Raw genomic sequence first — 26,183 nt, forward strand, 5'->3', positions numbered from 1 at the left:
TCTAAGGTGCTGTACCTTTAATGTCTGTTACTCTATGCTTTTAAGTACGTTTTACCTTCCACTCCAACTTTGTGGGCATAGAATATTTTGTCGAGTCCGGCGCAGTGATACAGTGGTTAAGGTGCTTTGGTGCTGACCCGAAAGTCGCAGGCTTGATCCTGACTAAGGCGGTTGGATTTCGATGGAGGCAAAATGCTAGAGGCCTGTGTGCCGTGTGATGTCTGTTCACACTGAACAACACCAGGTGGTCGAAATTTCCAGAGCGCTCTACTAGGGCATGCCTCAATCATATCGTGGTTTTGGCACGTAAAACCCCTGATATTATGTACTCGCGTCAAGTCGCACTTCTAGTTGCTCGTACTCCGTTACACCTACCCACACTCACAAGAACTTCTTCACATTCATACTGAAATTTACTGATGTTCACTGGTACTCTCATTCATGCACGTCACTCACGTTTGTACTCATGTTTATTCATACTCACAGACACTCTCACGTCCACTTACACCCTCCGATTCTTGCATCCCATTGGACCACAAATATCCGTTGGGCAGGGACCGATGTTCCTGTATAGGGACAAGGGGTCTGAAGAAAAGGAGTGCTTAAAAGTGTCCCTGCAGCACAAATCAAGCATGTCATTTTCATAGCTTCTGGTACTATGGAATGCGGGGATATCGCAGTGCAAGTAGGAATGCCACAAACAAAGTAGTTAAAATTTTATTTCAACAGATAAAGCACCTTCTGGTCACACTACAGTGACACAGCATGGATTTTTGCCATAGGAAAGGATGTTTGGTCATGTGAAAGTGACGCCAGTGTCTGTGCATTATGGGTGGCTTGATGAGGCAGGCCGCACTATTGTTTGCACTAAAAATATAGAAACGTTCTTCATACTTTGCCAGATAGAAAATCAATTCTGTTTTTAAATGGTAATGAACCACTTTTCCAAATGAACATCAAATGACCTAAGTATCTGTGTTTATTGCCCCACGAACCAATTGTTGCAAAGATTTCTTGAATCCGTCAAGACCGAGCGATTTGTCGGATGCTTTGTGTGTGAGTGTGGCTACTGTGTAATATTAGCACACTAAACACAGCACAGCGTCAGCATGTGGTGGCACCCCGTGGCAAGAAGCGCATGTAATCCAAACGCCACTCTTTATTTATGTCTGCTCTTTGCCAATAGCATGCTATCTGTTGTTCGATGTCAAACAGCAGGCACCCTGTCAACCGAAGAGAGCGAGGATGGCCCTATGTATGAAGAGAGCGCGCTTGAGAAAACTTTGTGATCCACTTCTAAACTCCTCTTGCTGCGAACTGCAAGATTTGGCTGAGCTGTTCATAGCAGTGTCTGCTTTGCACAGGATGGGTTTTCTCACCAAGCCCGAGGGGTGGTTCATGACCCCTTTAAATATCGTATTTTGAAAACAATTGCAAGACAACACTAGGTGCACTACGCAACAGCCAACATAAGGCATGACTTCCGGTATACATCAAATAGGCACATCCTGGACCTGATTGGAAGAAATCAGTGACATCATTTTCAGAGCGAAATGCAAAAGGGAACATTTTCTCTCATTGTCTCCTCAGTCTTTAAACCTCAAAGGCTGATAGCTGCAGTTCCTATGTGTTAATTTTTTATAATACTGTTTGCACATTCGTTTCAGTATTCAATGTTGCACACACTCCAGTGCTATTAAGGGCAAATAAAAAAACATTGAAGGGCCCCTTTAAAATCTTTCTTTTTTCCCCTTTTTTTCATTTATTTTTTAAGGGAGGCTCGCCAGCCCACATAAGCTGCCTGTGTGTGTTTGTGTGCAAGGGGGTATTTATATATGCATATATTGCTGATCACCAGGCAAGGCCAGCCCCTGGCACCGTTAGCCCCTCAACATTAAGTCCTGCTTTCAAGAATATAAACAAAATTTGGTTTGATAGTGTGTCATAGTTGGTGACTGAAAGGGAAGGGATAGGGCTTTTGACTAAACAGCACATACCTGTGCACTTCCTTCGAATGCCACTGTGTGTCATCTGATCAGATCAAAACAAAAGCCTGGTTTACCGAAAAGTGCTTTGTTTTGTTTTCTTTTTCTAGAGCCTGGAGTTCTTCAACTGGGATGATTTGTCGCATGAAGATATACAAATTCTAAATGAGGCCTTAAAGAATGGGAGTGGTTGTGTTGAGGTAAGTTTCCAAAACTAGTGTAGAGATCAAGGAAGTTTGTCAACCTTCAATGTATTGCTGGCAGTTTTAAGTGATGGTTATAGTTCAAGGTATTTCAGCACCTTTGAAAAACCCCTCGCCATGGTGGTCTAGTGTTTATGGCGCCCGACTGCTGACCCGAAGGTCGTGGGATCAAATCCCGACCGCGGCGGCTGTATTTTCGATGGAGGCGAAAATGTTTGAGACCCGTGTACTTAGATTTAGGTGCACGTTAAAGAACCCCAGTTGGTCGAAATTTCCGGAGCCCTCCACTACGGCGTCTCTCATAATCATATCGTGGTTTTGGGATGTTAAGCCCTAGATATTATTAAATTATGATTTGAAAAACAACTCCAGAGTGTTAGTCTGAAAATTAGTTCCGCTTTTGTCTTATAAAGCTGAGTTATTTAGAATGTTTAAGATCCACAAATTTTTAAACTATAAAAATATTTTTTATATATTACTTGAAATATAAAATGAAATATAAAACTGCATTTTTACTACAGTGTATTACATGTATGCATTATCATTGCAGTTGCCTTGGCAAGATGAGGAAGACTGCCTGGATACTCGGGCATTGCCCCCTGAGCAACGTGAGACTTTTTTTTTTTTTTTTTCAATGTGATATCGTAATGCTGCTAAGTAGTCAGTGCCAGTCTGTTTTTGTTCGTTGTGAATAGCAGTTATTGCGCAAAGAAATAAGACTGTGTATATATATAGTAACATATATTAAGTTGGAACCACACAAATGCCTCCGAGCGTGCACGAAGTTCAAGTGCAGCTCGCGAGAAATATGGGTTTCAACTCGCACGTCACGTGCGCGCCGGCCTGCTCCAAGCATGCAGAAATTGGCAGCTGTTGCTTCATACTCAGCTGTATATAGCCTCAAAATGTCCAATATAGGCTTAACCATTCTCAGTTGAGCTGATGCCAGACAAAGCCATCCTGCACCACGTAGCCTGACCAGGCGAACACGTGCGTACTCGTGGACGTTGTGTATGAATGAGCGCGTCAGGCACGCAGCGGCACAAGCCATTCTAGCTCATCTGGTGCTTCAATATGACTAAATATCTATAAATTGAGGGGGGTCCGCTCTACGCACGGCTGGTTCAGAAGCCTAGCTCCGGTCCCAGCCGCAAATAGTCGTACCGTGTCAACGTCCCCTTCCCGTAGCGCGCGTCATCACAGCTACGACGGGTTCGGGCGAATAAGGCAACAGGCCAGAACAACAAACAACACTTTATTGCTACGCTAGCAATAACGCGTAAATGTCGCGTAGAGGGATAGTCCGCTGTCGTAGAAAAGAAAGGGTAACGTTTACACCTTCGGTCGATGATCGGCTGGGCGGGTCTTGGGGCGGTGAGGTGTTACCTCGCAGGTCAGCAGGGCACGAGAGACTGTCTCTCTGCCTGGTCGGCAGTTTTATTCACCTCCCGTGTCCCTCCCCACCGTGAGGGTTGTTTCCCTCGCAGGGCGAGTTCCCTTTCCCGCGAGCCGGGAAGCGAGGATTGGCGCGCGGAGTGGCGGGAAAGAAGGGGTTGTCCAGAAAGGCCGACGGTGCTCCTCTCCTAGTGGTCCCTCGGCTCCCGCCGTCAGTTCGCGATCGCGCCAGCCTCAAGGAAAGGAAATGGGCGCGTGTGCTCTCCCACCAAATAGTGCTTGAAAATGAATAAATGTATCTGTAAGTGCACTTGCTTGGCTTATAGAGTTGTAAAATGAATGTGAAATGGAAAGAAAAAGCAATTTCAATTTGGTACTATACGTCGACTGGAATGGTGACAGAGTAAAGCCATGTCATAGTTGCGTATCTCCAGCGCTCCAAGCATGTTTAGACGCACGCTGATCCTGATTCATGTACCTAGCTTGTTCGGACACTCGAGTGCTCGGTCACTAGGCGTGGCTCTTGTACGTGCACGTGAAACCGCTCCAGCTCGGCCAGTGTAGCTAAAGCTACAATACTTTTCAAGACACTCATTGCCCCTCAACGCTGCCGCATTAAAATATGGGTCTGCAGAAATTGTTCGAATTAAGCAAGGTTTTTACATGAGTTTAAATCATCACGGTTTTACAGTATCAAAAGCCTTTTTCTGCCAAATATGGTTCCAATTGGGTGCTTAAAAATTGCTCCACCAGGGCAAGCATACATGGTGTTGCTGTTTGTGTTTAATGCAATCAAATAAGCCCCCCTCCCTCTTTTTTTTTTCTGACCTCTAGCGGGTCTTCCAAGTTGCGCTGGCACCCTCGACCCAGACCCAACCATGGCCAGCCCATTGCAGGAGACATTGCAAATACAGCCGATCTACCTGCGGCCTCAACAGGTGTATCCACCAGCCCAGTATTCACCAGGTCACCACCATCCACCTGTTATAAACCCGGAGGTAAGTTGGATGCATGTATGCATACAATTGTTAATTCAGAGTATCTTAGTTATTTTGAGTGTTAAGGGGAGATGCTACTCGAAAAAAAAAAAAAATTCTTTAATCTGTAGTCTAGGGCAATGAAATTTTAGCTGTTTACATAGTTTTTTGTGCTGATATTAAATATGTAATCAGTTTTATAGTAAGTTGCATAGTTTTTATTTTGCACCATGACAATGTGTAAAATATAGCTCTTTTTGTGCACACTTTTTCTGTCACTAAGCTTTTATGGTTAAGAGCCATTAATGGCTCATATTGCTCCACATTAACTGTAGAATGCAAATAACTAAGTAGAAAGTGTGTATAAGACATATTAATGAACAAGAAAAATTATAATATGAGAAGTCTTAAGATGCTCAGCCAATACTAATTGCTTACCCTAAGTTCATAATAATTATATAAGTGATATCAGGTTTTGAAGGAGATACTTGCACTTGTCACATGTTAAGGAATGTGTGGGAAAAATTTCGTTCCAATCTGGCCATCAGAAGTACCAAAAACATGATGTGCAAACTCAAGAAGTTGCCCAAAATTGCATCTTGAGAAAAATGCATTTTAAAGGTAGAAATGAAAGCTCATCTATGTGGCAAAGATATGCTTTTTAAAATATTTCTTCCATCATGAGAACTTGTGAATCATGGTTATTTTGAACATGTGGCTTTGATGAACTCCTTATGTGAAATGCAATGTCAAGCAGCCAGGTGGTGTTTTCCAGGGGACTCTAGACAATGAGCTCTTTTTAGTTTTTAATAGCTGCCTTGTGCTCTTTAAAAGAGATTTGAACCTATTTCCAGTTTAAATACAATCGTGATGTTTTTTACATAAAAGTAGAGAAACTAAACTTGACAAAACAAGTAAAAACAAAAAATACGTAATTTTGAAAAAGCTTGCATTTTTCGAGTAGCATCTCCCCTTAAAGGGGCAGCAGCAATGTGCTTTAGCATGCCGGTGAAACATATCGAAGGGAAAGCTCATACTAAAATTTGCCCGAAAAGACCATCCTTTCGGAATTCGGGAGTTGTTCGAGAGAATTCGACGGAGTTCCCGAAGCTGCTTTGCCCTTCTCGCCGAGTGGCCCTCCCAATCTCACGTGACATACAGTCATTGCTCACGCGTTCTTCGAAACAGCGAGCACTTCTGGTTGCCGCGACTCCGGGAACTCCATGCTTCTCTGCTAACCGCTGTTGTTGCCGAGCCGGCCCGTGCCCCTATGAATCGTGCCGGTATGGACCCTCTGTTGTGCGTGCGCCTTCAAAGGATTGCCAACATGATGGACGTGTCACGTCTTTTCGTTTTTCCAGTTGCCGCTTTTGCAGCCAAGCACCGTGCACTGATGTGTAAAAGCCATCACAAAACACTGTTGGATTCAGTCCGCACAGTTTATCAGACCGCTAGGCGTGACTGCGCTGGTACGCTAGTGATTTGGCAGTTGCTTTACGGGCCGCAGTTGCAGATTCGCAAGCGCGCGCACACGGACAACACGGTGAACAGCAAGGAGCGTGGGCAGCTGCTTGCAGACTAACCGAAAGTCATAGGCTCTTGTTCGGCCATTCGCAGCATCGCCTACATACCGCATCACAGATTCAACATGTTCACGTCAAACATGTCACTAGGGAGGCTGGAAAGGCCCGGAGAGGAGAAGGGATTGTTTCTTGGAATTTGTGGCGTGCCTGCGGCTTTTAGCGCTGCCACGTGTGGCACCGTTGATCGTGACAGCATTCTGCACACGATGTGTCTGTTCACTTGAAATGTTTACAAAAATATCGGAGGTGATTTAGAGACCCTTAAGGGAGAGGGGGAAGCATGGTTTATGGAGTTATTTTGCCGTATTTTATGTCCAAACCTGAGTAAATATGCCTGTTTAGTTCATGCTGATTTCAAATGTGCAGTAATTTTTCTTGTAGTAGGTCAACTAGTTTACGAGATGCACAAAGCTGCCTCCCTATTGTTTCTGGAGACAATATGGAAAACTTGCCTTGTGGAGGTTGTGGACAAACATTTTGGCTTGGCACTGGAAGTATTCCCTGCTAATGGCTACTATAATTTGTCACACTTTGTAACAGTTAAAAGAATTGATTGTTGGGCTAGTTGGTCATGCATAAATTGGTGCAAATAAAAAAAGGAACACAAGAAAGGCACTTGTCCTCGTCTCTTTTCTTGTGTTCCTTGTCTGTTTATTTGCGCTAATTTATGTCAGCCAATTTGTTACAGTTGCCTTTTATATAAATACTCTGCTGTTAACCCTTTTAGTCCCAGTGATTCCAATTGGAACTACTAATTTTCTAGTTCAGTCATCAACCACCTGGTAAAATAAAGCGTTGTTCTTCCTCTAGAACTTATGTTTATACTCGCGGACAATTTTTCTTGGCCATGAAGGAAAGGCTACGGGGGCGGAGCTACTGCACATGTACTGCACTGCGATGTAGTCCGGTTCGGCGCTTTTCTCGAAATGAAACTGCATAAAGTAAAACAATAAATATCTCCTTGTTGCGGGCTGACCCTCTTTTCAAACAGCGACCCGGAGAAGATAAAGTAATATATATATTTTTTTAATCTCACGCAGAAACCAAGGACTCTATTGTGGAACTGTATTCTTCAGCAGTAGCACATGCGTACTTCGGCTCAGTAGCCTTCCCTTCATTGTCAAGAAAAGTTGACAGGAGTATAGCATTTGCTCTACATAAGCTGCCAACCTGGTACACACAATAAAGCGAGGTCACGTATGAACGAAGAAATTTTAGCATTCACGCTCTTTTCCCATTTCACTGGGGCAGCTTCTTTATTCACCGTGCAGAGATGGGGCATTTATTTTAGTTCTGTGTTGAGGTTTAGAATTTTCAGGGTGTCTACCGACCGGGAAAACCAGAAATCCTCAGGGAAAACTTAGGGAAATTGTGCTGCCTTCAGGGAAAATCCACAGTAACTTTATTGAAAGGGAAGGAAAGTCGCGGTAACGCTTGCTCGAGATTTTGTGAACGTATTTTTCAAATCGAATGGCCGCTGCGGGGAAGGGGCGCACCTCGATGCTCTCCTCGCCTTCGGAGCAATGGAATGGGAGAGAATCCGGCTATTGCGTGGCATGCGAGAACCATGAACCATGGCATGTCGTATCTCGCAATGTTGTCGGGGTGTTCTGTGATTACGCGGTGTAGTTCTATATTTGTCACGCGTGCCGTGCGTTAACGCCCGATATGGTGTTTTTGTTATCGCCACGTGTCAAGTAACAAGCATGATTAGTTGTAGTAGATGTAACGAGCTTTAGTTGCAAGCGATCGTGATCGTTCAGGATGCGGACGTCGTTGACAAGGCTAGCGTCGTTGACAAGCCATCCCGATCGGCGAGAAAAAAAGATGAGACGCTTGTTAGGGGTTATCGGAGAGCTCACTCGCTCTGATCCCGAGCTTCAAAGATGATATTTAGGACTCTGTGAAGAATACAATAAATTTCCAGGCAAGAGTGAGTGTTAACTAACAGGCCCATTTACAGCAAGTGAAAGCTTTTTTCCTTTTTTTTCTTTTTTTCCGGTGAGGGCACTACTGAAACAAGTTTTAGGCAGTCGATCGATATTTTTTGGGGCTGCAGCTCGCAATTACCAGCCACACCACTGCCTATGTGGATGTTTTGCTACAAAGCCGAATTACAAAACTTTTGAGAGCCAAGGCATAGCGGCGACCGAAATTCGCGACACCGGCACAGGTCCCACCTGCTCGATTCAGCGCGCGATATTGGAAAACAGATACGTGGCCACCATTATCGGATGTGCCGTAATTCAGGCTGTTGCCATGCTTTCATGCGATCTTAGCCCGCAGTTCTATTGCTTTTTTTTTTTTTTTTTTTTGCGATAGCAATTGTATAGACGCTTCAGGGGAATTTTTTTGCCTTCGCCATGATCTTCCTTATAAATTCCAAATCGCGATTATGTCACCCTGTGCATCGTACAGTGAAATCTCGGTATAACGAACTTCAGGGGACCGCGGAAAAATGTTCGTTATTCTGAAAGGTCGTTATAGTGAAAGCCCAAAAATTTACCATAATAGAATTTCAGTAACGCAAACGTCCTACCTTTGCAACGATACGTCCTTGAACTCGTTTCTCACAACAATGCACACGTGAACGTCAGACAAGGCACGTTTATTTGAAATAGTCCGTGATCGTTTTTTGACGGGTGCAGCACAAACTCTGCGTCACGAACGATTTTAGACCGTCCGCATTTTTATCCGCCGCTTCGGTCGCTGTTCCGCTTTTTTCTATGAATATGCGGAGTTTCCTCAAGTAGTCCAACGCATCTGTGGCCGACACGGGCTCGTCGCGATCTTCGGGTGCTACCGTGACATCGTCGTCCATGTCATCGCTGCAATACTTTAAGGCCCAGCTGCATGCACGCGAGTTTTGAGCGACGGCCGACAGGATTTGCTGTCGCGGAGGGCCATTCATCGCCGTCGCTTGTCGCGGGGGTGCAATCGCGAAACGATGCTATTTCCGATTCCACGCGGCTGGCTGATCGCGCTGATAACGCGGACGGACCGTCGTTCTGACCACTGGCCAAGCGCGAAAAGCACGAAAGGCATTGGAATCTGAAATAGAATCGTTCCGCGATAGCATCCCAGGTTTCTGGAAAGCCAGAAAACATCGCTTGTCGCCCGGAAATGAGCATGACGATATGCAACAACATGGCAGCATCTCTGACCCTTGCTTCGGTTGCAATTTGCTCGTGATGCTTCCAATCGGCGCGTACTTCAAGGAATGCAAGTTATAGACTACCTTCTTTACAGCCCCATCTCACGCGGAGAGCGAGGCAGCGGCCATATTTTGTCGTTATTTATGATCGACGGTTCGTTTTGATGTTTCGGTGGTAGCTTGCTGCATTGGTGGTAGCTTGCTGCAATGTCAACATCGTCGTCGTGTGAGGTAGCCCTCCTCCCTGCGAAGCAACGATGTGAGGCGCTGCGGCTTTTCTTATACGTTCTATGACAGCAAGAGGAAACGTTGTCGAGATGCGCCTCGTGGACTAACCCCAACATAATGCAGTTTGCAAAGTGCGACGTAGCGTAGGCAGCGTACGCTTCCGGGCGCCCCATGGGATCACAGCAGATACTACTGCCGCGGTTAAACATAAGATTGCGAAAAAAGAAAGTCACAAAACGCTTTTATGGCATCATAATCTCAAACAAGACAATAATAAATTTGGCATGTTGTCATTCATCTACTCTGTAATTCTTTTTCGTAATTTGCCTGCGTGCGCGCAATAATTTTCAATCGAGCAGCGCGACGGAGCCCGTTTGTCGCAGTCGCCTTCGCTCGAAAGTCGCGTGCTATGCATGCGGTTGGGCCTTTACAAAACCTGATGCGTTGTCGCCTCCGCAACGAAGGGAAAAAAAAAAAGAAAAGTTCTCCGCCCGCGTCTTTCTCCTCCCGCGCCATCTCAGGTTTTAGCGGGAGGGCGTCCGCTCTTCGCGCTGCGTCGTCTGCTACCTTACAGCTCCGACTGCCATGACCGATACACTGAAATCTAAGAATCCTCGCATTTCGGGATATAAGTTCGTAGTACTGAGGTGTTGTTAAGATTACACGGGAATTAAATAATGATCGTTATTCTGAAATGTTCGTTATTCTGAAGTTCGTAGTAGTGAAATATTTTTAGATTGAAGCACGGGATTTCTTAAAAGTTCGTTAATTTGAAATGTTCGTTAATGTGGTGTTCGTTGTAACGAGATTTGACTGTACAGTCGACTCCCGATAATTCGAAGTCGCTTAATTGGAATTGTCGGTTAATTGGAAGAGGAGTGGGGGTCCCGTCAGTTTTGCATGCAGTTCAACAGGAAGAAATTCTCGGTAATTGGAAGCTAGAGGTCTGAAATTTCGGTTAATTCGAATTTATTTTCAATCGAATTCCCGGAGGAAATCGTAATGTTTGTTAAATTTCCTATTATTGAAGTGCTAAACAACAATGCGTGTGCGACCGGCACCCAAGGGCATCGCAGTTGACCACAGCGCCGCAGCTCAAAGCGTCAGCTGATGGCATCGCAGTTGCATGCAGCGCCCCAGATCACGAAGCGGCTGCTCCGGCGGTTCCGGTTCTGGGCCTCATTGTTGATCTCGTTACGGTCGTGTGCGGACTCAGCGTTTCCACGTGCGACGAAGCTCCACGTGCATTTTAGGTGCAGTCGCGACTATGGCAACTCGCGGGCCTTATCGGACACTTGACTTGGCGACGAAAGTCAAAATTTTGAAAGAAGTTGAACAAGGAGGCACCGCCAAGCAAGATATTGCGCGGAAATACGGCATCAAGCCTAATACCCTGTCTAACATCCTGAAGAACAAGCGCTCGGTACTGGACGCATTCGAAAATGACCAGTTCAAGATGTCTCGCTAGAGAATGCGCACCGGCGCCCACCCGGAGTTAGAGCAAGCGCTGCTCATCTGGATTCGGGAGGCTCGAAGCAACAGACTTCCTCTCAGCGGCGATATCGTTGCAGCGAAAGCGTCATCGCTTGCGATTATGCTATGCATCGAGAACTTTGCTTCGTCCAATGGGTGGCTCACACGCTTCAAGCAACTGTGGACATATCTACTAGCGCTAAAAACACGAAGGACGAGGTAAAGACAGCAGACAGGACGCAGCGCTAACGTCCGTTGCTTCAAGCAACGCCACGACATGGTGTTTAAAAGCGTGAACGGGGAAAGGGCTGCCGTCAATGCTGCAACATGTGCTACGTGGACGGAAAATCAGCTTCGCAAATACTTGGGAGTATATCGGCCGGAAGATATCTTCAATGCCGACGAGACAGCACTTTTTTACAGAATGTTGCCCGAGAAGACGCTGACCTTTAAGGACGATGACTGTGCTGGAGGGAAGCGTAGCAAAGAAAGAGTGTCGGTGCTGATAGCGGCGAACATGACGGGCACTAAGCGATGTCGCCTGCTCGTGATAGGCAAAGCTGCTAAGCCTAGATGTTTCAAGGGCGTGAAAACGCTGCCGGTCGACTACGCGTCTAACAGGAAAGCGTGGATGACCGCAGACCTATTCAAGGATTGGCTGACAAAATTGGATCGCAAGTTCGCGTTATCTAAACGCAATGTATTGCTCCTTGTGGACCAATGCAGTGCACACATGAATGTGCCGCCCTTGAGTGCAATACGTGTCGCCTACCTGCCAGCGAACACTACATCGGTGTTACAACCACTGGACCAGGGGATCATCAAAAACGTGAAAGTACTGTACAGGAAGCATCTTCTTGAGCGGATGCTGTTGTGTATGGACAATGCAAGTCAGTATGAGGTGAGCCTTCTCAGTGCTATCCATATGCTGGCGCGAGCGTGGGGTCGCGTAAAGGATGAAACCATTGCGAACTGCTTTAGGGCGTGCGGCTTCATTCCAAGTGGTGCAGATGATGACGCGTCTTGTACAGTGGGGAAGAAGACACAAGTGAGCTTGACGTCGACGGTCTCCTGCCAGCTCTCGGCGACGTCCCTTTCGAGGAGTGCGTTGCCACTGACAGTTCGGTAGAAACGTGCGGTGCACTGTCGGACGCTGAGATCGTGGAGATGGTTCGGCCCAGCGAGCCTAGTCACGAAACTGAGGTTGACAACGACGACGCCGCAAGTGAGCCACTACCGCGGGCTGCTGATGTAGCCGCAGGCCTTGCCCTCGCGTAGCGGTTTTTCGCTGCTGAGAGCAACGCCCAGGAAGCACTCAGGCACATATACAGCCTGCAGGACTTGCTTTCTGCTGCAAGATTCAGCAAACAGAAGCAAACGGCAATCACAGATTTTTTCTCATAAACTGCTTTGGAATAAATGTATTTTTCGTTCATTGTGGTTAATTGGAATTCCGCTTAATTCGAAGTTTTTCGCGGTCCCCGTGAACTTCGTATTAACGAGAGTCGACTGTATACTCTATGTGCGAGTGAAAGTGCACGAACGCTGCTGACAAACGGGGCTTAAGGGGAGACGTGGGTCTTAAAAAATGGTTTTTTAGAAGTTGGGTGAATGGCATGAAATTTAATACACTTATTCAGCTTTTTCTGCAGATTCAAAATCTCTTAAATAGATTTTGAATAGCTGCATTAGAACAAAAGATATGCAATTTCTAACACATATTTAACCATATTTCTTACGGGGATTTTTGGCAACTTTGCTTTGTCAAACACAAAAACAAAGTATGTGGCAAGATTTCCAGGAAGCTGGTCTAGCCGGTGATGCTATTTATTTTGTTATAATGTTCACCTAATTATAATTCTCGATTATCAGAAATAGTATGCAGCAAAAAAATTTCACTCACATTTACATCTATTTATTTTGCATTCAAAGTTTGTTTAAGACAATCGGATTAGCATCACCGGCTAAGCCAGCTCTCTGGCAGCCTTGCCACATACTTTGTTTCTGTGTTTGACAAAGCAAAGTTGCCGAAAATTCTCGTAAGAAATATGCTTTTAGAGATTGCACATCTTCTGTACTAATGCAGCTACCAAAAATCTAATTAGAGATTTGGAATATGCAGAAAAAATGGGATAAGTTTGCTAAATTTTGTTCAGTTCACCCAGCTAATAAAAGAAATAAAAAAAAGACCCGCGTCTCCCCTTAAACAGAGAAGAAATGAGCCGACCCTCTCCTTCGCGTGATTGGCACATGGAGATGGAGCCGGAGGTGGGGGGGGGGGGGCTGTGTGAGTCCGGCAGGAAGTGCGTACTTTGTACCAGCGGGTGTGGTCGTGTGTGCCACATTATCTTTAGAGGGGATCAGCAGACGGCTCATACTTGTGTAGGTGTTGTGCTCTAATTGCAAAATTCCCGTTGAAGCCATAGCAGTGGCGGATCCAGAAGGTGGTGGGGGGGTAGCGGCGATCCCTCCCCCCCCTCTCCCTTCAGTGCCTGTCGTCCACCTCCTTTGTCAGGCTGCCTGTTGAGTTTGCCCCCTTTGTCAGGTTGCTTTCCCTATCACTGCCCAAAAGGGGTAAAGAGAATCTTGTCCCTGCTCTCTGCCTCTCTCCTTATCGCTCTACTCTCTCCTGCTTCCCTATGCACATTTCCATTGAAGGCTTCTCAGGCGCCGCCATAATCCCCTCTGGGCTGTTGTAAATATGCGTGACCCACCAAAATGAACTGCTCAGGCGGTGGCTTCAGCCTTTGTACTCCCGCTGCCCCTAAGTAGGCACCTGGATCTGCCCCTGAGCCATAGATGGGACACTTCTCTTACTGCAGTGGCTGCATTTCCTGAAGGAGTCAGCTGCTAGCCTATGTTCATATAAAATTCCTATTTGTTGCTATCGGATTCACTATTTTGCTCTCGCGGTGAAACTGTGACTTTTTTTCTCATGTGCAACGGTTTTCGATGTTGCGCGTTTGTGGAGAGCAAATGGTTTGGCTGGGCAACATGATAGCAAAGGTGCCGTACTGCTCGGGGCAACGCGCGAGGATTTGACAAGTCACTGCAGCAGAGTTCATTAAACCTGCATTTGTTTCGTCTTTACACGTGATACTCTGGCAAGACATCTAATTGTGATTGCTGCATCTCAGGCTTAACGAAATAGATTTTTTTTTCACGCAAAAAAAAAAAAAAAAAGCTTTTTCAAGTTGTCGTATTAGTCGAGCATTCTTGTGGCATTTTCAGTTTAATATGAATCCTTCGGTAACTATGCCTTGCATGAAAGGTCGAATTTCGATATAACGAAGTAAATTGCCGCTTTTACCAACTTCGCTGTATTGGGGTTTAACTGTTCGTTGTACTATTCAAATGGGATTGTCATTTTTATTTTTAAAAGTGCGTACTAGAGAGTGACATCATCAAGTGGCATGGTGTCTACCCATCTTGACATAAAAGAAAGTTCTGTTTCACTCAGGGAATTTTAGCAAAAACACTCAGGGAAAACCTAGAAAACTCAGGGAATTTAGAAATGTCAACTCGGTAGACACCCTGATTTTTACTATTGGGAATTATGCTATCCCATCTAAATAATTTTGTAAGTAATAAGTTCATTAAAAATAACCGAAATATTGTTAAATAATAATTATTTATTAATTTGGTCATTAATTACTCTGTTCAAAAGTGTGAGCACTTTTTTGGACTCCCATGATCATGTGCATCTCATAATGTAAAAACCAGTTGCTTACATTAGAAAAAATAATTTGGGCCTGAAATGGTTAAACCTAAAAAGAGTAAAAGTATGATGTGTTGGTGTGCCTTTTACATTTAGATGGTGTGTGACTTTACTGAGCAGCTCCAGCCTCAACCTACTCTGCCATTAGAGGGAATAGGAAAACGACCTCCAGGGCGCAGAGGGCATCACAGGAACAAGGGAATGCACCACAATTCTCGACCTGAGCTTGCAGCTCATCCACCTGCAGTTGAGGCAAGTGTGGTTCATACTGGCTGAGGGTGTGGGGGGGGACATTTATCTTGTTTGTGCGTCGCAGTGGTATTGCGTGTGCGGTGGTGTCTGCAGTTTTCTTCTTCTTTGTGACGTGGTATTTTCATGTGCTGGTTGCCCCATTTTCTTCAGTTGATTCTTGTTATGATGCATGCCAGGTTTGCAGTAAGTAAAGTCCACTATTTCCATTCTGTCAGAAATTATCACTGCAATATGTCGTAAAATAGTTTGACTTGGTACATTTCAAGGCACTGTCTACCGTCCTTCATCACTTTTCTGTTTTGTACTGCAATAGAAAGCGCACCCTCTGAAGTGTCCAAACTTGCAGCGGTTTTTCTGGAAAGTGAGTAGAAATCTTTAAAACAGAATTTTTCGATCTGCGTTCGGTCTTCCATTGGTGTGAGACATGCCCGCAACGCTGGTTGGTGGATGCGATGACGATTGTAGTGCCGGTAAATATTAAAACCAAAAGCACATGTGATTTCTGTAGGATTACTTTATTTTCACGGAACACTAATGTAATGAATGTAACAGTCGTTCTCAGCGCGCTAGCGGTTAAATGAAGCCTTATTATGTGATTACAGAACGCTTGTTTTGCTGTAATCTCAGTCTATGCGATTACTTTAGCACTGCTGCTGCAATCCAAGCTATATTGATTAATCAGAAAGAGACGATAAATGCATGCCTTCACAGCGCAGCACATGTGAGACATCCTAACAACAATACAGCGGCACAGTACGACCAGCGCAGAGGGCCACATGGTATAGCGCATGAGTTAAAGCAGACGAAATCGAAGACTCAAGCAGCGCCATTAGCCGCCTTTTTGGATGCGTGAGAAAAAAAAAAGCAAAAAAAAACTTACTCTTTGACGCAACCGAAAGTTGCCTCAAGTGCGTAAAATACAATTTCAAGTTATACATGTTTGTGTTTAAGCAAAATGAGTCTACCTGTGAGGATTTCTTGTCCTACTAGTAGATTGACCACGTCACTGTTAAGTGACGCTAGCGGTAATTTTTTCACGATTTTTAACATCAAATTAAAAATATAATTCCTTTTTATGGGGTAAAAGCATGCTCGTTGCCGCTGATGTGACGAACGATCTTTTCATTTTCACCACAATCGGAAATTTTTTCCCGAGCGGTAGACAGTCCCTTTAACCTAAAGACAGTTCCAGGAACTGAAGGCAGAGCTCACCTAAAACATGTATGTAGTGGCAAAAAACTTATTTTGCTCTATGCTTGTTCGTGAGGGATGGTAATACTGGAGGTTCGTAGGACATCAATACAACGCTGCTCCACAACCATCTAGCCGTGGCCTCCGGGATCGGCTCGGTGAGCTAATCAGACTGCAAAGCGCGTGACGAGTCGACCTCCGAAGATCCGTCGTCATCTCAGACCATTTCCACCAGCGCCTAATCAGACATCTGCGACGACAAGGTCCTCCGGGGGAAACGAGAAGAAAAACTCCGCAAAGCTGCACGTTGTCAGAGGCTGCTCCATGTGCGTGCAGTGAAACCACGCACATGCGCATGGCATCGAAAGCGAAGAGCAAGCAACATGGATACCACAGAATATTCGGAAGAGTGCTCCCTGTATGCGGCGCAAACTCGAAGCATAACGGCACGGTGCAAGATTTTTTCTTTTTAGTGACCCGGTGTCACGCTAACGAAATGCAATTGCGGAGACTTTTGCAACAACCGAAGAGTGGCGCTGTCAATGCAAAAGCATGTATATATTTTAAATACACCCGGTGTGGCAGCACCTGTGAGTTGCTGTATGGGGTTTAAGCGGTGGGGGGCATGCCCGCGCATGTACCCGTGGGGGCAAGAACGCCGGCTCAAGGGGCGCAGGCCCGCCCACCTCGTGCACACCTGCACGCACAAATGAGCACTCACTCTTGCCTCGCAGTCGCTGGGGCTTCGAGCTCTTTCGTCGGCGGGGCAACCACAGAAGATGCACGCGTCTCCTGCTCGTGCCAAAATGACAAAATTCAGGGCAAAATCCTCAGGCTGTCAGCGGCGAAAATACGTTATATCAAGGGTGCCTCTCGCTGCCACTTTGTTACATAGAGGTCGCAAATACATGTGCTTCTACAGAGTAACGGCGGCGAATAGAAGAACTTTGTAATATCGAGGAATTCATTGTATGGAGGTTTGTTATAGGCAGGTTTCACTGTACTCATCAAAAGCGACATGCTTGTGTTGTTTAAACAAAAAAGAAAAAAATTTTTTTTTGCACTTTTACGTGGATTTAATATTACTTAAGTTTTGGTGACATAAAAGTGGAAATAAAGATCCGCAGCACCACATAGTTTTTGCAAGAAACGCATCAACCACTCAATGGCCTTTCAAAACTGCCATGCAGCAGTGCCACAACTCCTTTGAGTCCATAGAGCTGTGGCATTTCAAAGCCAGTCATCTCAAGGGTGCACGTGTAACACGGGTATTAGGTAGAGATGGGCAAATAGTGAATTTGAGGTTCGAAGTGAATCCGAAGCGAATAGTGATTTGGTCGAATAATTTCGAATCGAATCGTTCGAATAGTATTTACCGCATATTCTTAAGAAAAATGAGCATTTTTGTCATGACCCTTGCACAATATTTTTAAGAATTGGAACTAGGTATGAGTGAATGTCATTTTATTGGTTTGAAATGAAGTGGAAGCAGCCTTGAATAGTATCAAGATTTGAATAGCAGTAGGGTGCAAGTTATAAGTGGTGCAATATGTTACAATTTAAAAATTACTAAGCGCATATAAGCCCATATAACATGCTTTGTGGCTTCGCGGCACTGCGGATTTCCCCTGGATGGGTTGTTGCACGGCACAGCAACCAGACGCTGCAGTGAAACCACCTTTACAGGGGGTTATGTGCGATCAAATGTATACATATATTCATTCATTTCGAATACTTCGAAATTTCGAATAATCTAAATTCGTATCGAAGCGAATACGAATACTGTAATATTCGTTCGAATATTCAAAACGCCCGAATATTCGCCCATCTCTAATATTAGGGTTCCGAGAGTGTTCAGGACTAATGTGGGACTCCATCCCATTTATCCCACATTAAATGAAACAATTTACTAACATAAAGAAAATTTGCATTGAACTTCTTATTTTAGTAGAAATCCCATGCTGCATCTGCCCTTTAGTAGTCCTGTGAGCAGAGAGTCCACCATTCAACTCAAGACTTGTGGGAATTGGTTAGAAAGTTGAACATTCCGCAATGTGATCAACATGCAACACTGTGAAAAATAAAATAAACGTTTGCCCATCCAGCACATCTACGTGAAGAAACCATTTACAGCATGCTGTGCCTAAAGCAGTAGTTGTATGGCCATCCTACACTGCACTACCATCACTGTGCACAACAGATTCACGGTGCTGCTGGAACCAACGTTTTGGCAAGTAGTATTGTCTTCTTCAAGGCAGCCGCATGTCGACAAGACAAGACTACTTGCTAAAACGGTAGCTCCAACGACACCTCATTATCAAGAATGTTCACTCTCTTTAAGCTTCCATCTTCCCCTGAACTTCTGCCTTATCAGTGCGCATAGTGGCTCAAAGAGATAATAAAAATTGCTTTCCTATTCATTATTGTGAGTTCCTCATCAAGAGTGATTACTGTCCAATCTGTAGAGGGCATACTGAAATGTCAATAACATAGGGAGGCCAAATGCAGCTGTAGCAATGCTGTTATTTTGGTTAGACTTATCCAGACTCGGTGTGCTTTAAGGGGGGAAGAGGCACTTTGACATGAAGCATCTTTTTATTTAAGTTAGGATGATGAAAACTTCGGTGATCATGTATTTACATGTGTAAATATCAAATATGAACTCAGTTTTTATGTAGCTCTTACGACTATTTTTTTTAATTATTCATTCATTAAAATTTCGTTTAATCACCTTTTTAATAAATTGGCTACTCGGATCCTGCTGAATTTAAATGTCATTGCATTCTGCAGTTATCAAAGAGTGCAAAAAGCAAATTTTATGGTTCTAGCTTTCCTACAACAAAAGTTATGAAGCTTCAAAGTTCGCCATTCGATTACTGAGAAAATATATTTTTGTTATTTTCTCTCTTGTAAAAACTTACGCTTTTCTGTAGTAACATATGACACTTTGTTGCACTCAATAAACATTAGGCTTTTCAGTAATACAAAAATGATCAAAATCGAGTGTACCAAAGCTGAGAAACACTCGTTAAAAGAATGAAAGGTGGCCAAAAAGTTGAAACTGAGAAAAAAGCAAAAAACAAAACTCTCTATCTTCAAGGAGCGCTACACAAGTAAAAGTGCTTTACTTTGCAAATAAATGCCTTAGAAGACACCAGGAGAGTAGTTTATCACATTTTCCAATCGAAACGGCCCCAGTGCATGTCCTTTCAAGCAGTTTGTTGATTGCGGAGAAGTCGACGATCCCGTAGTTAGCCGCCGACGGGTGAGAGCCCTCGCACGCTGTTGCGAGCGTCCGCAGCTTGCGCTCGCTAGCGGAAGTTGCCGATAAGCCGGAGATCTTATCTTCAGTCTTTTTCTGCTGTTGCGCACGATCGGCGCTAGTCAAGAACGTCGTGTCGATCCTTCTACCACGCTTCCTATCACTGACGTCGTCGAGGCGGCCGCCGACACAGGGAAGTCGGCATTTCGACCGACGAACCGCATTCCGCCACCACGCCGTCCTCCGCTAGATGCGCTTCTGATGCACCCGAGCCGTGATCTCGCTTTTTTTTTTTTTTTAGTTTATGAGCGCTGCGCAACTTTCGATATGGCTTCGCCCAGAGGAGGTCGTGGCTTCGCCATGATTAAAGTTCCAAAACGCGGCCGAGAGCGTAGGCCTAATTCACTCCCCGGCGGCTGCGGTGCACTTCGTCTAGCTCGCTTGGCGCCATGCCAGTAAGCCGCCGCAACGTGCAGTCTTTGTTGAGGATGATCAAAAACGCCTGCTCCAATTTCTTGCCAGCTTGCGCGGGTTGGAACTTTATGGACGTAAATCGACGAGAACAACACAGTCATACTACGGCGACATCAACTTGCCCCTTTGCGTGCGCTGCAGCAGACAGCGCGGGAGGCCTGACAAATCGGAAGGCGTTATTTAGTCACGTGGGCTCACTGTGCCAATAGGCTCATGCGGAGGGACCTTTTTTTGGCGCGGATTTTCTACGTGAATTCTGAGTGGACGAAAACAAGGGCGGCGGGATATTCAAGAAAAAGCGCGGCTCTTTCGAATGCGACCAAGATGGCTGCCGTAGGGAACGTAGAACTGCAACAGCGTGGCGCTGAATAAGCCCGTTTTTTACGCGTTCATCGCTAAAAATTTAGCTCGCTGATGGCACATAAAATGCTGTCACGGCTAAAATACTGATCTAAGACGCATGAAAATTGGCGAGGTTATGCATCAGTAGTGGCAGAACCCAAATAAAACATTTTCAAAAATCCGATTTTATTTTCTGATTTTCGGTCTCAAAGACCCGCTTCCCCCCTTAAAGGGGTCCTGAACCATCCTCCGTGCTTGATGAAAAAACATCATATAGCAGAAAGGCTAGGAACACCTAAGCCAAATCTTGTAATTATGCGCGGCAATGAGGCTTTACAAGCAGAGCTCGAAGTGGACACTTTCTCAAGCACCCTCTCTCCATGCAGAGGCCCGTTCTCACTCTCTTCGGAGCTGCCAGCGGCTTCTGTATGACGTCATCCAGTAGCCTGCTGCCATTGGCCAATAGCTAACATAACCAAAAGCGCCATTTCGATGTGCTCCTTGCCACTGGTGCCAGTGCCGTGCTCTATACAAGTGCTAAAATTACACAGTAGCAATACTACAGCACTCCGGAATCACATGGCGAGAGATTGATAGTGTTTCATGACGAGCGCTCAAGGTAATGAATGACACACGCTGGCGTAGGTTCTTTCCCCTTTGTCATCCCTCCCCATGTAGCTTCCGGTGCGCTCCCTGGGACCAAAAGAGAAAGCGATAAAAGCGTGTGACAAATAACTGCAACTTTGCTCGCTGTTTACAGGGTTGAAGTAGGGAGCTCATACTCTATACCAGTCAAGGTATGAAGTTCCTCTCGGAGATACGCAGTCTCCCTCCGGGGCCCTCCCATGCGCCTTTCGCACGATGAAGACAGCTTGCGCGTTTTATCTCTGCTTGAGCAGCGATTGTGCAAGAGAGCTGGTGTTCTCCGTGCAGAAACAACCAATAACCGCATGGTAAACTCAAGTTCAAAGTTTCCGAGGGGATGGTCCGGTGGTGTGACTAAATTTTCACATGGGATGTTAACCACCAAGGTTCTCGCGGGCCGAAATCTACGCTTTTACAAAGGCTGTGACATATCTGACCGAACTTTGCAATCAGTCTTCGCTGGTGATATGTGAAATGGTTAGGCAAGAAGCCAGTCTTCACTTTCGAAGCGAGAAAACCTAGAATACACCTCACAGCAGGCAGGGCCTTAGCTGGATTAATAACCTTTTATTGTGGAATGTTCTCGCATGTGTGGCTTCTTCTTCTTCTTCTTCTTCTTCTTCTTCTTCTTCTTCTTTTTTTTTTTTTGACATTCCAATAAGGGATCGACTTACAATGGCGAAAATATGGTATCAAGATTTTACAACATGTTAATTTGTGGATTCGTTAACATGATGGAAAAACCTGCTGTTCTGTGCAAAGGTGGCAATAATACGCAGAGTTGAATGGGGAGAAAAGAAGTCTGGCATTGCCGAAATGCCAACATTAAGGGCAAAGCAGGCTAGAGGCCTGCTGCTTCCGGTGACCGATGGTTATGCGCAGTTGCGTATGAATATCTTGAGGCAGCCTTTTACCATTCTTATTTCTGACGCCATGACTGATGAGAATGCAAAAGGTCTTCCTTTATGTTCGGCAGAACCAACTTTCGGGGTGGCTCTGGTCAGAGAACAGCGGCAGCATTTCAATGAGCATCGTAAGATACTCTGCTGAGCAGTTACCGGTGAAGGCCGTGCGGTAGACGTCATGAGCATCAGCAGTGAAATGCATCACGGAGCGATCTCCCGAAACTTAACGATTCATAACTTCTTTCACTATTGTGGCTCAACATTTTTGGTGAGACTGGTGCCAACTTTCCACCACCCAAGTTTGATGAATCGCTCAAGCAACTTGGATGATTTTTTGGGCCAGCTATCCAGCTTTCCAGGTGCTATTTTGGAACAGAGTATAGCAACTAACTTTGCATCCGATGACATTGAGACTATCAGAGAGTTCACTGGTCACAGTAATGAGGATTTGACATGTTTTGACACGCTTCATGGACTGAGCCTTCTTTGCCACTACTGTGCATCAGTAGAACACTGTGGAATTGGCTACTCTCAGCCACCGGACAGTTTTGAAAAGTACATGCTTAACAGTGCATTGAAATTTAAGAAACTAGATGATCAGATAATGTGCCATAATGTTCATGAACCAACTAGCCCCCCTCAGATGGATGGACCCTTATGGATTGAAGACTATTTTCTGTGCTGATGTGCCTGTGGTGCATGTTTTTAGAAGGTAATGAGCAGTTTCTATCAGATGGGTTGTTTACATTCAGGAATTCTATATACAGTGAACTCCCGTTAAGACGAATTCTTGCTTATGCCGAACAACAGAGAACTGTTTCTTTGGTTTCCCACAGACTCTATGCAAAAAAAAATCGCTTAAGACGAACCGCCCAACTATACCCTTCTGTTAAAGGGGCCCTGCAACACCTTTCTTTGTTATATTGGAATAGTCCCATTATTGACGTATGACTCTTCACGAGCCATATGCCGCAAAAATTTTTCGAATCCGTCAAGTCTAAGTGGCGTTACCAAATTATAGAGATCACGTTCCGCAGCTTTCTCTCTCAACTCAACGCAGCGAGCGCGCGGAAAGCTGCGCGCGGCGTGAGGGGAGGGAGGGAGGGCGGAGGTGCGAGGAGGCGACGTCAGCGCCGGCGGCATTTTTTTTTTCATTTTTTTCTCTCTGGCGTCTCGGCGCAACCACGTGGTCTGTGCCGCCACTTCCGGTCGGCTTGCGTCGTTCTCGTCGTGCGGAGTCGATCGCGCTGTGTATCGCGCGTGCTTGAAAACTGCGCGTCGGTTTGGTAATGTTGGGTGTGCACCTCGAACGCCGTAGTGTTTTCATCGCTCTGCCAACCATGGAAGCAAACGTGCGCGCTCGTTTGGAACGAATGACAGCTGAGATCGGTTTCGGCCCATACTCCGATACACCGCCTCGTAAGACGGCACTGGCAGACGACCCCGAAGCGCCGCCATTACCGGACGCCAGCATTGTTATCGGAGACACGCTGCGCCCGTGCCTCGGTCGGTCGTGAGAACGTGCCGACGATGCAGTTCTCAGCTGACGAGGCAACACTCGAACGGCTGCCACTCTCAACGGCAACCGGCGATGGTCAAAAGCACAGAAATATTCACGTTTTCGGCACTGCGCATGGCGAAGAAAACGGAACCACGCAACTACGAGCAGGCGAGCTGTCGGTGAGACCGGAAGTACTAATATTAATGTTTGTTCGGTGTTTTTAACGCGATAACATAATATAAACGTACATATCATCTACTTATTGAACTCAAAATTAATAACGAAAGTAATAATGAGGGTGTTATCGTGATTATAACATCAGCCAATGGTGGAACTGCGGACAATCGCGTCATATTTTGCGGACTAATACATCATTTGTCGAGAGAAGAGGGAGCGATTTTCAGCTGACTTTGAGAATTTATTGTAAATTCCAGGCCGTGCGCATCGCTATAATATTTGGCTGGCGTGTTCTCGGGAGCCTCGACTACCGATCGGCAGCGCTTTTTGAGCATGCTCGAAAAGTGTTGCAGGGCCCCTTTAAGACGAACTTTCACGGTGATCGACAACGCTGGCAATTATGTGAAACGAACACTGCAGTCTTGGTGGGGCATTCAGGCGACCGAGAAAAAGCAAAAAAGAAAAAAAAGCGCTTCCAGTAGCAGAGATGCGAAGCAAATCACGAGATAAACGAAAAAGAACTGTCCGTCCGCGGATATTCCGCGGATAAAGCCCGTATCCCCCTCACCCCCAGCCTGTGGGTGGGGGACGTGGGGGTTTTATCAGCAGATAAAGCAACAAAAAGAGTAGGGGGATTTACAACTGGAACCCCCAAGCCATTGCGTCCTTTTGTATCCCCCCCCCCCTACCTCCCCGTTCTTGTTCTTCTTCAGTTTCCCAGCTGGAGTACAAAAGAGAACAGAACACAAGAGCTTGGGGCCCCTCTGCTGTGGTCAGAGGGGCAAACCCAAGGGGAGTGAAGGAAAAAAATTAAGAAAAAGCGACAACGAGAACAAAAATGCTCTGTGCATTACAATCGAGGACGACCCGTCAGAGGGATGAGGTGCATTGTCATCACACAATGGCGGCCGAACACATTTTGTGGTCAGTTCGCGTTGGTTCGCGTAGCGCGTTGTATCTGTTCCCAGTGAAGTGCAAATTGTGATGAGCCATTTTGATTATGGAAGTGCACGACAAGGAAAGTCTATTTTGTACACTGAATATAGCTGTATCGTGTCTTTTTCGTGTGCGCAAGGCTTATATTGAAAGAAAATTGTGCTTCTCTCTTTTCTTCTTCTTCTTCTTCTTCTTTTTTGTAATCTTCAACATAGAAGCGTGCTACAGTTTTATCATTAAAATATGGAAGCAATATCTTCATGAGAAATTTTCTTTTTGAACCCGCGAAATCAGGTGCTCATAAGATTCGTGTAAATACTCTGCTTGAAGGCATAGCGTCTATCTAGATGAGCCAAATAAATGCTTTTTCTTGTCTTTTTGCCCCCATTGTAAGTCTACTCCATTCAGTGTTTTCAAGTAACATATTTGGATGCACTTGGCATGTTAGCATCTCCCTTTTTGGGGGCACTTCTGATAAGCCGAACTCCTGATAAGACGAGCAGATGACCGCAGTCCCTTCGAGTTCGTCTTAACGGGAGTCTACTGTAATTCTATACTGAATTATACAATACAGTAGACTCTCAAATGGAACCTGAAGGGACCAGGAAAATGTGTTCCATTTAACAGGAGTTCCATTTACTGAGAGATAAAGAGGGGTGCAGAATCCAAGTACGAAACCAGTCATTTAGAGGCAGTTGTTCCCTTTAAGAGATTTCAGTTTACTGAGAGTCTACTGTACGTCGAAGTAATTCTCTCTCTCTCTCCCTCCCTCCCTCCCTCCCTCCCTCTTTTGAGAGTCCGATATATACTACTTTTAGAGCATTTTAGTATTGACTTTTTTTTTTTTTCTAATCTGAGTACTGGCACACTGAACGAGAGAACACATACGCGCTGTTTCAGCTTCCTTTGCTCGAAGGCCTTCGGGGTTGCCATGGAATTATAGGGCGCTCCGTTCACTCAATAGTCTATTGACTCGGCGGCCTTTGAAACAGCCAGTATAGCAGCTTGAACTTGCCGTTCGAGTCAACCGCCTTTCTATGGCCGTGTGACAAGGGTATAAAACGCCATTCATAGAACCCCTTTTGAGAAGCCTTGTTGGCCTCCTCTACCACAGCTGGCAATGAGTGACATTTCAGATATGCTTCAGAGCAATTATAATGAATATTTGTGGCAAAGCCTCCCGATGGCATTTGCGGGGTCGCAACACAGGTTCTGGCTGCCATTCATTATTTCTGCTTTAACACCAAGTTATGCAGGCCTTCCGCAGTTATTTGCGTAGCTAATTTTTAATAATCATTGCGTACAATGGGGCATTGGACGCAACAAATTGGGGTGGTGACAATGTACAGTCATGCCCAACATGAGTTGCAGAATGCTGACTGTGGCCACAGCGGCGCCATTACTGCCATACCAGCAGAGAAAACAATTAGTGCCGTAAACACTGTTTCGACTACTGGTATTTGCAAAACCAATTTCACACTTGCCTGTGTTGCTGTGTAGCTCCTTCAACCATAGCCACCATGTTGCAACTCATATTGAGTACAACTGTACATCGTACAGGCAATCACACATAAAAAGTTCTTGATTGCAACAGTTATTTTTCTTAATGCTTAGGCTGCTGGTTTTTTGTTTACGTTTTCTTAGCCGGCGCACCGCTATACAGTAAAAGCTCGTTAATTTGGATTTCACAGGACCGGAAAAAATGTCCGAATTAACCGAATGCCGAATTAACGAATGAACAGGAAAAACAACATTAAAATCAAGTTGGAGAAGCATACCTTT

The 26,183-nt window shown here is 45.3% G+C and overlaps 1 protein-coding gene across 2 annotated transcripts in view; it reads left to right on the plus strand.

Moving 5' to 3' along the window:
• Window positions 1-26,183, plus strand: part of LOC119375966 (ubiquitin carboxyl-terminal hydrolase 10) — an 86,768-nt gene that overhangs the window by 7,686 nt on the left and 52,899 nt on the right. For both annotated transcript variants that reach the window (XM_049410845.1, XM_037645993.2), the window contains exons 2-5: window positions 2,096-2,185; window positions 2,739-2,796; window positions 4,418-4,581; window positions 14,813-14,968. In XM_049410845.1, coding sequence (XP_049266802.1) covers window positions 2,096-2,185; window positions 2,739-2,796; window positions 4,418-4,581; window positions 14,813-14,968 — 468 coding nt within the window. The remainder of the gene's footprint in view (window positions 1-2,095; window positions 2,186-2,738; window positions 2,797-4,417; window positions 4,582-14,812; window positions 14,969-26,183) is intronic.

The sequence above is a fragment of the Rhipicephalus sanguineus genome, chromosome 1, assembly GCF_013339695.2.
Source record: "Rhipicephalus sanguineus isolate Rsan-2018 chromosome 1, BIME_Rsan_1.4, whole genome shotgun sequence".
Lineage (NCBI taxonomy): Eukaryota > Metazoa > Arthropoda > Arachnida > Ixodida > Ixodidae > Rhipicephalus > Rhipicephalus sanguineus.